This window comes from Sus scrofa, chromosome 2 (assembly GCF_000003025.6).
Source record: "Sus scrofa isolate TJ Tabasco breed Duroc chromosome 2, Sscrofa11.1, whole genome shotgun sequence".
NCBI lineage: Eukaryota > Metazoa > Chordata > Mammalia > Artiodactyla > Suidae > Sus > Sus scrofa.
In genome coordinates this window covers 127106763-127119272 of record NC_010444.4, presented here as the reverse complement: position 1 = coordinate 127119272, position 12510 = coordinate 127106763, and the positions used below count along the sequence as shown (strand labels likewise).

Here is a 12510-nt window from a genome sequence, read left to right as displayed (position 1 = left end):
TATGAACGAATTCCACAAAGTGATTAAGATGGACACTTGACCATTACTCTTTAAAAAGATGTATCCTCATCTTGCAGCCAGCAAATGAGCATAATTTTGGAAATTATGTAAGGTTCCCTTTGGATATTGAGTAGAATATTCCAAAATTTACTGATCTAAACTTTATTCACTCTAAGACTGACTCAAAATTTGTCCTGAAATTGAGAGAAGCATTTTAAACATAAGCATTCCAACTAAAGGCAAATGTCAGAAAGTAGTTTAAATTCAACATTATTTCAACAGACAAGAAGATAATTTTCCAGCTTTCCCGTCATGGCTCAGCAATTAAGAAACCCGACTAGTATCCATGAGGACATGGGTTCGATCCCTGGCCTTGCTCAGTGGTTAAGGATCCAGCGCTGCCGTGAACTGTGGTGTAGGTTGCAGACACGGCTTGGATCTGGCGTTGCTGTGGCTGTGGCATAGGCCAGCAGCTAAAGTTCCAATTCAACCCATAACCGGGGAACCTCCATGCGCCATGAGTGCAGCCCTAAAAAGACAAAAACAAACAAAAAATGTAATTTTTCATAATATCTGTAATTAACAGGAACTATTTAGATGAGGATTTCTCATAACAATATCTCACTATAGTTTAGCATGAAATTTATCAGTGTTATACCATGTATATGCAATGGCAATATAATTAGTAAGTGAAATGCTGGTTTAGTGGTATTATTGGGGTGGAAGGAGGTGTGCTATGTGTATTTAACAATTACAAACAAGAAAAATGAAAACTTAACTCAAAATCTTGTCTTCCTATGTAAAGTAGCAAATAAAGCCTTGGGTTACAAAACAAATGCAAAAGCACAAGCAGGGCTGGTTTATCATCTACTCAATAAAAAAAATGCCCCCAAATCTATTTCACTTGAAGCAAAAAAGTTGCAGCAGGCAAAAGAGCTCCTCAAACAATTATTTCTTACTTTGCAGAGCTAATGTAAATGACATCAAATACTTTTGGACAACTTTTACCAATTATAATTTCTATGAAGAAAAGTTTGTTTTTAAAAAACACAAAATCGTGCTAAAATCTTTGAAATTATAGTCAACGGAGCTATTTCTGCCTGCCTACACTTGAGAACTCACCACATGTTCAACACTTTCTGGCAGCTAAACATAAAAAAAAAAGAAGGAAAAAGAAAGAGAGAGAGAGATCATCAGAAACTGCCCAAATTGAAATTATCACATTGTCTTTCATGCTTAATTTTTTTCCAAGCAGAATTATTATAATTTACATTCACAAAAAAAGAATTTAAAACTAATAGTAATACATGCAGCAAAATTGTATGTATTCTTATGCTAACAGAAAAAAATGAGCCTCTAGAGTGTAGCAGTAACTTTCATGCATCAATATTCCTAAAAATAAAAAAATTAAAAATATGCTGTTAACTCTAAGAATTTGAGAATAGTTCTTACTTATTTGTATATTATTAAAAAATTTATTGAAATGGCACTATTTTAAACTTTATGATTAAAAAAATTAAACATACCACTTGTTTTGCATGCACCTATTCCTTGATAGAAATTTCCTGAAATAGTTGTACATGACTATAAACCTCAAACATGCAAAGTTTAAGAAAAAAAAAGTTACTAAATCAAGCAAAACCAATACATACTTGGTTTCATCCATCACTTCCACTTCTGTAGGGGCTGTGATGGGAGCGTTTGAACGTCCTGCAGTAGGGTCATCTGTGTTTAACTCTCCATTTGTAGAACTTACAACCTGCGAAAAGAAAAAAAGAAAGAAAAAAAAAGATATATACCCACAAAGTAATAGGTCATACAATGATAAACATAATTAAAGTATTTAAATTAAAAGTTAATGTGAGGAACACAAAATAATTAGTATGTAGTTGCACATAACTGAATATACTAATGGGTCAATATTTTATTAAAGAGAAGGTCATCCAATATTTGCTTTTCAACTCACTTCCTTTTCAGCTTAAAATTTCTTCTGCCTCCTGTCCTCTGGTTTTTAAGGCTAACTCAATCAGTTCTCTCTTGTGTGCCCATCTCCTTTACCTGGTATACTTTGCTACATTATGAGTTACTTCCTTTGCAAATTTCAACACTGCTCCTTCTAATGGATACTTTGTTTCAAATTGTAGTCATGCTCAGGTCTCCCTGTCATGTTGCCCATTCATTCACTCAGCTGTTCAAGCCCCGAATCCAGAAGTCACCATGATCCTTCTCCGATTTAAACCACCAGCAGACCCTGTGAAATCCTCCTCGGACACGCACCCCAAACTTTATCAGTCCTGCCCACTCTATGACTACGATAAGGTAACTTCAGTTCAGACCCCCATCATCTTTTGAATGAAGAAGAGTAAAAACCTATTCACCGCTCACTGTTACTTGTATCTACCTCTCATTAACGTATTGTCCACACAACAACCAAGGTGCTCCTTTTAAGATATAAATTAGATAATGCATAATTCTTGACTTAAAATTCTTTCAATGTCGACTTCCTGGTTTCATTTAGAAAAAAGATGCATACTCCTTACTTCAATTTACAGAGCCCCATAGATCTGAATCCTGCCCCTCTGATTTCATAGCACCTCCTCCTTTACTCACTAGCCTCCATCCAATGTCAAGCTTATTTCCACCTTAAGGCTTTGGCATTATCAATCCTCACTCCCTAGAATTCTCTTCCTGCTTATTGGCTGTCTTTCAGATTCTCGGAGAGCATCTCTAAAACAGGACTTTTCAAACATACAAGCTAGAATTTCCATACAGACACACTCTTACACATCATATTTCATTTGTAGTTCTCTGTATAGCATTTATCCCTATTGATGTTTTTCTGATGATTGATTTGTCTCTTGATAACTACCCCACCTCCATTAAATTAAGCTCCATAACAGCAAACACTTTGTGATGCTATTTTCCAATAGATCTCCCCCCTCTACCTGGCACAGAATAGGCATTCAATAAATACTTGTTGAAATAAGTGAATGCATGCATGCATGTATTAAATTTTAAAGCAAGATCAAAACCGTAACAAAAAACGCTAATTCTCATAAATTTCCTTGGTCTTACAAAGTCACCTTACTGCCTTATCTCTTTCTTTCTCCTAAACTTCTTGAAAACAGCATCTTAACTTATGACTTCCATTTTTATAAAATTCTCCTTTCATTTATTCCTTAACTCCTCCCAATCTATACTCTGTCCCTACATCAGAACTTCAGAGTTTTGGAGGGTTACCAATAATCCATAGAAAATGTTAGCAGTCTTTGTTTACTCTTCATTTTCCTGTACATATCTATATTACATGGCACTAGCTGATGACTTTGGAGTAAGACAGGTCTAGATTCAAAACCCAGTTCTACTACTTACCAGCTATGTGACTCTAGGAAAGACACCTTACCTTGCTAAACCTCAGTGTTCTCAACTATGAAATGGGAGACAGAAGTATCTATTTTTTTTTTTTTTGTCTTTTTTGTCTTTTGTTGTTGTTGTTGTTGTTGCTATTTCTTGGGCTGCTCCCACGGCATATGGAGGTTCCCAGGCTAGGGGTCGAATTGGAGCTGTAGCCACCAGCCTATGCCAGAGCCACAGCAACGCGGGATCCGAGCCGCGTCTGCAACCCACACCACAGCTCACGGCAACGCCGGATTGTTAACCCACTGAGCAAGGGCAGGGACCGAACCCGCAAGCTCATGGTTCCTAGTCGGATTCGTTAACCACTGCGCCATGACGGGAACTCCCAGAAGTATCTATTTAACAAGGTTGATATGAAGATGAAAGGAAATCAATAGTAAAGCACAGTGACAGGCATATAGTAAGAGTTCAACAAATGGTGGCCATCATTATTACTGTCAGTTTGACTTAAAGTATGGCTTCAACTATCACCTCTATGTAAAGGATTCCCTGAGCCTAACCACCCAACCACATGGTCAGTAGCTAGACCAAGTTTGGCACCTCACTATTTCCAAAACAAACTTTATCATATTTCCTCTGAAATGTGTTGCTTTCCTTTTGTTCATATTTCTATTAAAGCCCTACCCTCTTCCCAGACTTCCAGGTTCCAAATCTAAGAATCTTTTTGATGTGCTCCTTATCTAATCCTCTTATAAGGTCCCAAAGGCCTAGGCACCAGAGTTGACAATTGACCACTGGACTTAAACCTACCATTTACAGAGGCTCATATTTACAAAAACTTAATTAATCCAAAAGTCCCAAGAGGTTACAATGTACCAGGCACTGTTCTAGGAACTTAGCATGTCACAGCAAGCAGGAGAGACAAATATCCCTGCCCTCGTGGACTTTATAGTTGAGTGCAGAGAAACAGGATCTCTCCCCTCAACTGAAGGAATATAATTAGAAATCAACCAATACATCTAGATTAAATCCTATATCCTATACCGAACAAGTACTTAGAAATGACCACTGCATTTGTAGCTATAACTGAAAACACAAAACTGCCTAGACCATCTTTAGAGGCAATCCAGGGAGGAAAGAACACTCTTACATCTAAGTCACCCTCTCTGCTTCTGGGGCACCTGTTTCCTACTTTCTGTCATTCTATTGAGCTCTGTGAGTCTGTGTCAACTTTTTTCTCATAAATTCTCCCTCCTTTGGAAAATGTTTAAAAAATACTTATTTGTCCTAATTGCTGAGTATAATTGGGTTCTTTATTCTTATTGTTTATGTCAGAGCCCCTACAATGAACTGGAAAAATCTAGGAGGCAGAATTCTTAACCTCTACTTCTGTATTCTCCATGACTTTTAACTAGCAGACTGCCTTGCATGCAGTGGATAATCAAAACAATTCACTGAACAATTCCCATTGTTCTTTCCTTAGCATAATATTCAACAGGTTTCTTTTCCCCTTTTTGTTCAAAAGTCCTACATACTTGGAGGTGACTCCCCCTCAATTTATAGACTACTCTAATGTGTCTTCCCGTACTTAAAGCAACACAAATGGAAATCTGAAACTCAAGTACTCTAAATTTCCAGCAACAGTAACTATGTATGCATTATAATTATGTATTCTAATTTACTTCATACAAAGTCATACCTGAGTTTAATAAACTTTATTTCAATGAAATGTTTCAATTTCCTTTCTCCCTGGTTGATCAGAACCAGATCAGAAGGAATTAACATTTGACTTTATGAAATTTTTTAATGCAATTTTTCCCAGGCTTTCCAGAATCCCTAATCCTCTGCACAAAGGCCAATATCCCAGGTCAGAATGGAATCAATGTGATGATTTGAGAGAATATCATGGCATTAAGACTGTTTGTAGTTAGGAAAATTAGTAGTCTTTTTTGCAAACGGATTTTACAAGAAGAAACAAAGACACAATATTATAAATAATGTGTCAAAACTTTTCTTGGAAACCAAAAGCAATCAATCAATCAAACAAATACATACAAATTATTTTGTAAGCCAAACTGTTTAGAGTAATTCCATTTAGGTGACATCTCCAGAATTATTACTCAAACTAGAGCATAATAATCTATGAAACACTAGTGTACATCAGGTTAATTTCATAACTCAAAGTATATCTAAAAATCACAGATGCTTTGAGGTTTGACCTTTCAAAAGAAAATTCAGATGGTATACAGGGTTTTTATCATTGCTGCTCTTGTTCCTAAAGAAATTTTCTATGTTATTTCCACTTTGACAAGAAACTTTGCGTAATTCTTATTTTAAGAGGTTAAAAACAAAGTCAACTAGGCTATAGTTTTACTCTCACTAAATCAGAGCTGAAGAGGTGGTGGGCAAAGAGCCTGCAGCTAAGTGTGGAAGAAAAATAATGGTTCATCTAATGGCTACCTGCCCAGTCTAATTCCAAAAGAAGTCATTCTCACAGACTTGAGTACAGTCAAAAATAAGACATGGTATCTTTGTAATCAGTGATGTTAAAAGAACAATATAGATTCCCAAGATAAAGAATTCAAATCAGTTATACTACCATCTTCCTAATTTCTATCTGAATTCTTGTAAGCATGTTGCCAAGTGCTCAATAGAGGCACAATATGTTAGTTAACCAGATCTTCAGCTATTCAATAAATACATCAGAAATATTACAAGATTATATATTTTTACTTACAGCTTTTCACTAAAAGTCATCTATAATAAAGAATACTAGTAAATAAAATATAGTTAAAAGAATAATTTCCAAAGAGTTTACTGAACCTGTTCTAGGGTTCACATGTACCATATGAAACATTTTCTAACATATTCTAAAAGCTATCAAATTATAGTTAATATTTTTGATACTCCAACTGATGACCCAAAAGGCACAGTGCCATTCTCGACTTTCAACCAAGAGAAGCCAAAATAGATTCCCCAAGTTAATGTTCACTTACAGAAGTATTAAGGAGAGTACCGTTTTCTTTGAGTATTCTAATCTTTTGAGATATTACTGTAAATGTTACAGTGAAAGAATATCAAAATAAATGTGTAATGCCAGGTAGAAACATATCAAAAAGTGATAACTGAACCCTCCCTTTCCCTCAGCCCCTATATCTGACTAAATTCTATCTTCTAATTATCTTTCAAGTCCCTTTATTTCTCTTCACTACCCGTCATTTCTCAACTGTGGACTTTTGAGAGTTATATCCTTGCCTTAATCTAGCCTCTAGCAAAAGCAATCTTTAGAGACTGCTAATCTAATCAAGTTAGTTTCTGATCTAATTATCTTTATGGCTACTCAAAACCCTCAGACAAAAGTCCAAGTTTAATGACAAGACCCATTAGGTCCTTCATAGTTTGCCTCCTGCCCACCTCTCGGTCTCACTGCTCAATGCACACCAGCTTGACCTAATTGCATTCAGTTCCTCAACCTGTCTCTTTTCCAATACCTGAGACACTCCCTCTCTTGACTTCTCCCTTTTTCAATTGCTAACTCCTACTGGTTTTTCACTTTGAAAACATAGGAAAAAAAACCCAAAATATAAATAGATATCATTTTTTCCAGGAAACCTTAACCCACCAAATCCAGGTTAGATGCTTCTCCTATATATTCTCATAGCATCTTGTACTTTCTCCACTTATCATACTGTTTAGGGGCTTTTCCCACTGACCCAAAGCACCACGGGGAAAGGCACTGTAATCTCTGTTATTCTCCCTTTTATTCTAAGAACCTAGCACAGTGCAAACACCGAGTAGTCATTTATAAATATTTACTGAATAATGAATTGCCAAGAAACTAAAAACGATAGGTCTAAGCTTCCCAGCCATATTTATTACCAGTGATTCTAAGGGGAGCAGGAAGGGGCACACCTGATTCCCCTATGAGCTTTTTCGAAAACATATACAAGACAAAAAACAGACTCAAATAAAGTCCTTGGGTATCTGAATGTTATTCTTAGTTGCTTAAGTGGGAAAGGTTTATCAAATGCATAGCTGTATCCTTCTGGTTAGTAAATTAACACGATTTCACTGAAGAGAGGGAATAAAATTAGATAAATCTCATTTGACAATGCATTCTTTTGGCTACATTTCACTTCTCAGAGATGGATAAAAATACTAGTTATGTTTCTTAATTTGCAAAAGCAACAGATTATTCTACTATTTAGTACTTCCTCAACCCCAGCCTCTATCCTAAATACTTAAAAAAAAAAAATTCTCACAACAAAAGCAGGAGGTAGAGCTATTATTAGTGTCTCCATTTTACTCATAAGTGTTCTAAGGCACAGAATTTGAGCTCAAATCTGACTCTAGGGTTTGTGCTGCTAACCAAATGAAAATCTGGTAACTTATTTGTCTGACCTGTAAGATATTTAATAATTCTGAAAAGACAAGGAGCTAAACTTTAGAACCCAATATTCAGTTCCTATTAAAAGCACATCTGGGAGTTCCTGTTGTGGCTCAGCGGAAACAAATCTGACCAGGATCTATGAGGACACAGGCTAGATCCCTGACCTTGCTCAGTGGATAGAGGATCTGGCGTTGCCATGAGCTGTGGTGTACATCCCAGAAGCCGCTTGGATCTGGCGTAGCTGTGGCTGTGGCTGGTGGCTGCAGCTCCGACTTGATCCCTAGACTGGGAACCGCCATATGCCGCAGGTGTGGCCCTAAAAAGGCAAAAAACCACATCTGAAATAATGAGTATGTGAGGATCTTTTAATAGGTCAAAAAGGCAAGACATGTTGGTATCACATTTTATTATGATAGTAATCTATTTATTATGGAAATGTCTTTCCTAAGAAACTATTTGATGATATGCCCTTAGTATTTGTTGAGGTAATTTTTTAAATTGCCATTATAAAGTCTTTCCATCTCTTGCAAAGCCAATACTTGAAACTCTGTCCAACAGGTGGTTTGACAACAATGGAGCAAAGAACCTCAAGGTAAATTCTTCTCATAATTCTGTATTAGTAAAAAAACTGATCAGTAAAAATTATCTTTATCTCTTCCCTGTATCAGACAATGAGAATGACAAAACACATTGTTTTCCTTTCTTCTTTCACTCAAAGTCAAACACAGTATTCAATTATTATAGTAATCACATTAGCTTAGATTTAAGATACTTGTCTTTCCTCTATTATTAATTTTTAAACTACAATTTCATTAGCCCAATTATACGTGTCATATTTTAAATTTTCAAATTTTGAAAGTGGGTAGGATAAAAATAATAAATTCAACATTTCAGGGTGGGGCAAGATTCAGACATGATCTTAATTAGGCACTGGCAAATTTTCATGACAGTCAAACTACTTTAGTGTTCATCATAGGTTATTTAACACTATAAAATATATTCATGAAGTCAATGAAAAATAGTGTAAAATTTTTAGTTTTACTTATGTGTTACCAGAATTCTAGTAAGTAAAATTGATCATTTATTGAATATTAGTAAAGCTAGATAGAGTCTCCACAAGGCAGAAAAGTTTTAAAGAGACGATGAGAAATGAGCAGAGCTCAAACATATCTTTGAAAACGTGAAAAAAATAATAGAACATAATATGGTACTACAGTGATGAGGTAATAAGAAAACTCATTCACCCTTTGATAGTCCAAAGAGATCCCATGAACCACCACCTGTGGGAATCCCACAGAGTAAAAAATAACAAAAAATTTACAATAACGGTACAGAAGTAGTAGGAAAGCTTCCAAAAGCATCTTAATTGTTGCATATTTCCCTAAACACTGAGCAAAACACTTGTTATTATAACATACAACACTTAGAAACATGTAAACGTATACAAGTACATATACAATCTGGTTTGTGTTAATGCAAATTAAACATAATTTTCTCAAATAACTTTTCCAATAGTATGAATTTGGGTCACAAAAAATTCTACAGTTCAGGCATTCAGGTACCTTTGCCTCTGAATCCCTCATTCTAGACTTTCATAGCCCTACTCAAATACTTGTTACACACTACTAAAAGTTCCATAGACTATAGGGTTTTATAAAAATATTTGATTACATAAATTATCTCCCTAAAAAAATTTAATGGTGGGAAAAACATAACTTGTAAGATCTAATTAAGAAATGATTTTTAAAATTCTAATCAAGAAAGAATAAAATCCTCAGATTGAGATTATATACATACATAAACACTAAGAAAAATGCAAATTTGGTAAAACATAATGGAAAATACAGAGGAAAAAAATCAAAATTTAAAGTGAAGTGGATTGAGATAACAATTATCATCTCAATTACTTTAAATCAGCATTCAGATTACCTTAAACTGACATTCTCAATGAAATAAAGAGACTCAGTTATCCTTCTCTATTTCTATAATACATATAAAAGATTAAAATTTAATGGGCATTTGAGGGCAGAATATAGTAGCTATCTCTAAGTACACAGAAAAAGGGGAAAAAAGGAGTATATCAAAAAATAGAAAATAAGGGACAGCTTTAAATTTTTATAAACAGGAGTTCCGTCATGCCTCTGCAGTTAATGAAACCGACTATCATCCATGAGGATGCAGGTTCGTTCCCTGGCCTCACTCAGTGGGTTGGGGATCTGGCATTGCGGTGAGCTGCAGCATAGGTCACAGACACAGCTTGGATCCCGCATTGCTGTCACTGTGGCATAGGCTGGTGGCTGCGGCTCCGATTCGACCCCTAGCCTGGGAACCTCCATATGCCACCAGTGCAGACCTAAAAAGACTAAAGAGACCAAAAATAAATAAATAAATAAACAAATTTTTATAAATATCCAGAAAATTGAGGGAAATATTCTGCAAGTACAAATGAAATATACCAGTATAAAAATTAGGGTCGTGTTTATTTGACCAATTAATCAGAAAGTACATTCTAAGGACTAAGGATTAAAAAGTCAGATATCTACTTAAGTGACTTAAGTTTAAAGGAAGCAAAAATGTCCTATTAAAAAAAAACCAAAATGTCCTATTAAAGCACTAAAAAAGACTGAGCTTATTCCTGGAAAATCAAGTTTCACACATATTTCTATAATACATTTGGTTTGTCTAACCTGTTATATGATTTAAATATTGTTGCATATACTTGCAAAACTGTACAAATGCAAAATCTTAGCATCCCTGGTGGTCCTTCTAGAACATGTTAATTTTGCTTTTTGGTTAAATACAAAGGAATAGAATTATGGAGAGTTTCAGCAATAAGTTTTTCATTAGGATATGAAATCATGCCATGAGTTCCAAAAAGGGTTAGTTGTATAAATTTGGGAAATAATCACTCATGCAAAAATCAGAAAATACCTGTACCGAGCCACCATGTCTGTCTGCTGCAAGGTGAGCTCTCAAATGATGGGGATTTGCCTGCTGGGAGTCCCAAGCTGCCCTGTGGTCTGCCGACTGCCATTTATTTAATGCATGTGGCATGCATGGAAGAAGAGAAACCCAAAATGTTAAACATCTCATCCTTATAATATAGAAAACAAATGTATAAAAGGAAATTTAAAATACCCTTACTCTTCTGAGTCACAGATGCAGTTCTCTTTGCATACTGAATGTAGAGAGATTTCTGCTAAAATGCCACAATTATGTAATGATCAACCATAAAAGTAATATAGAACCATAAAACCTTAGAAGTGAAGGGACTTTATAGTTTCTACTGGCTAACTTTATAAATGAAGTTTTAAAGAACTAGAGAGGTTAAATCGATGTGGTCAAGAAAGCATTCCAAATAAATCACAGAATGTACTGAAGAACTATCTACTGTATTTTCTTTCAGTAGAGGTTCCCACTGGTTTTCAGATAAGGAACTACTTCCAGCCAAGGTTTAAGAAAAAAAAAAGATACCCCTCAAAGAGCCATACTTAAGGTCATAGAAAAATTTCCTCTGCTTGCTTAGAACCCTGTTTCTGTGAGCATAACAGGAGGGAGACAAAAGTCCTCTGAAAAGCAGTAAGTGCTATATAGAGTATAACGAGGGTATGACAAACAATTTTTCAAGAGACAATCTTACATATATGAATCCTTTTGTTTCCTTGATCTCTTTTTATCTCATTCAAATTAAGAATCTCATTTCCATGAAACAGGCTGAGAATTTTTGTTTTTGTTTTTGTTTTACTTTTTAGGGCCGCATCCTCAGCTTACGGACATTCCCAGGCTAGGGGTCGAATCGGAGCTACAGCTGCCAGCCTATGCCACAGCCACAGCAATGTGGGATCCAAGCCCCATCTGTGACCTACACCACAGCTCAAGGCAATGTTGGATCCTTAACCCACTAAGGGAGGCCAGGGATCAAACCCGCAACCTCATGGTTCCAAGTCGGATTCACTTCCACTGCACCACGACGGGGAACTCTGTGGCTGAGAATTCTTGGAGCTTTTAGATGCGTTGGCAAACATGTATGGCAATAACCACAAAACTAATCATGATCTATTAACAGAATTAGGAGTAACTGCCTAACAGAGGTCAACTTCTATGTTGCCAGAAAATGTGGACAGTACTAATAAAAAGAGGGGGAAAAAATATATTTAAGTTCCTATTACATATTTGGTTCTGTATTAACTTCTTTATATGTGTTACCTCTTTTTTGAGATACACAATACCAACCTCATTTTACTGATCGAGATAGTAAGACATTAAACACTTCTCTAAGGTCAAAGAGCACACCAGGGATTCAAACTCAGAGCCTACTACTGCTCCTTCAGTAATACTACCTAGCTCCTAACCACAAGTACATTATGTTCTAAAGCCTCTGGGGCTCTTTTCTTTCTTTTTCAACTACATTAAGGAAAATCTTGCCACAAGTGCCAAGTATGCTCAGCTATATGGAGCCAAATAAGCATATGAGAGGCCAAAGCAACCTTGAGGCAGAAGAGATGTTAAGTCAAGTAGTCACAAAGAATGAGTATTGTGGCACCGAGTTCCCTAAATTAAACTGTACAATGAAAAACTATATACTCTGTGGCATGAAGTAAGACATCGAAAAAAAAAATTTTGGGATAATCGTATAATGTCTCTTCATGAAACCCTCCAAATTTATCACCAGAATTTAGGCGATATGTAGGTTTAAGTGAAATAAATTACGAGATCAAATCTTGACAAGGTGAAAGAATTAAAAATAATGTTAAAATGGAGAC

General features: G+C 35.7%; 1 protein-coding gene across 13 annotated transcripts in view; it reads right to left on the bottom strand.

The window, feature by feature from the left end:
* Positions 1–12510, bottom strand: part of CSNK1G3 (casein kinase 1 gamma 3) — a 115812-nt gene that overhangs the window by 10275 nt on the left and 93027 nt on the right. For 5 of the 13 annotated variants that reach the window (XM_021084691.1, XM_021084688.1, XM_021084692.1 and 2 more), the window contains exons 11-13: positions 10679–10774; positions 1653–1759; positions 1123–1146 (exon numbers count right to left, since the gene is read on the bottom strand). In XM_021084691.1, coding sequence (XP_020940350.1) covers positions 1123–1146; positions 1653–1759; positions 10679–10774 — 227 coding nt within the window. The remainder of the gene's footprint in view (positions 1–1122; positions 1147–1652; positions 1760–10678; positions 10775–12510) is intronic. The other 8 variants (XM_021084693.1, XM_021084694.1, XM_021084697.1 and 5 more) reach the window with 4 other exon arrangements.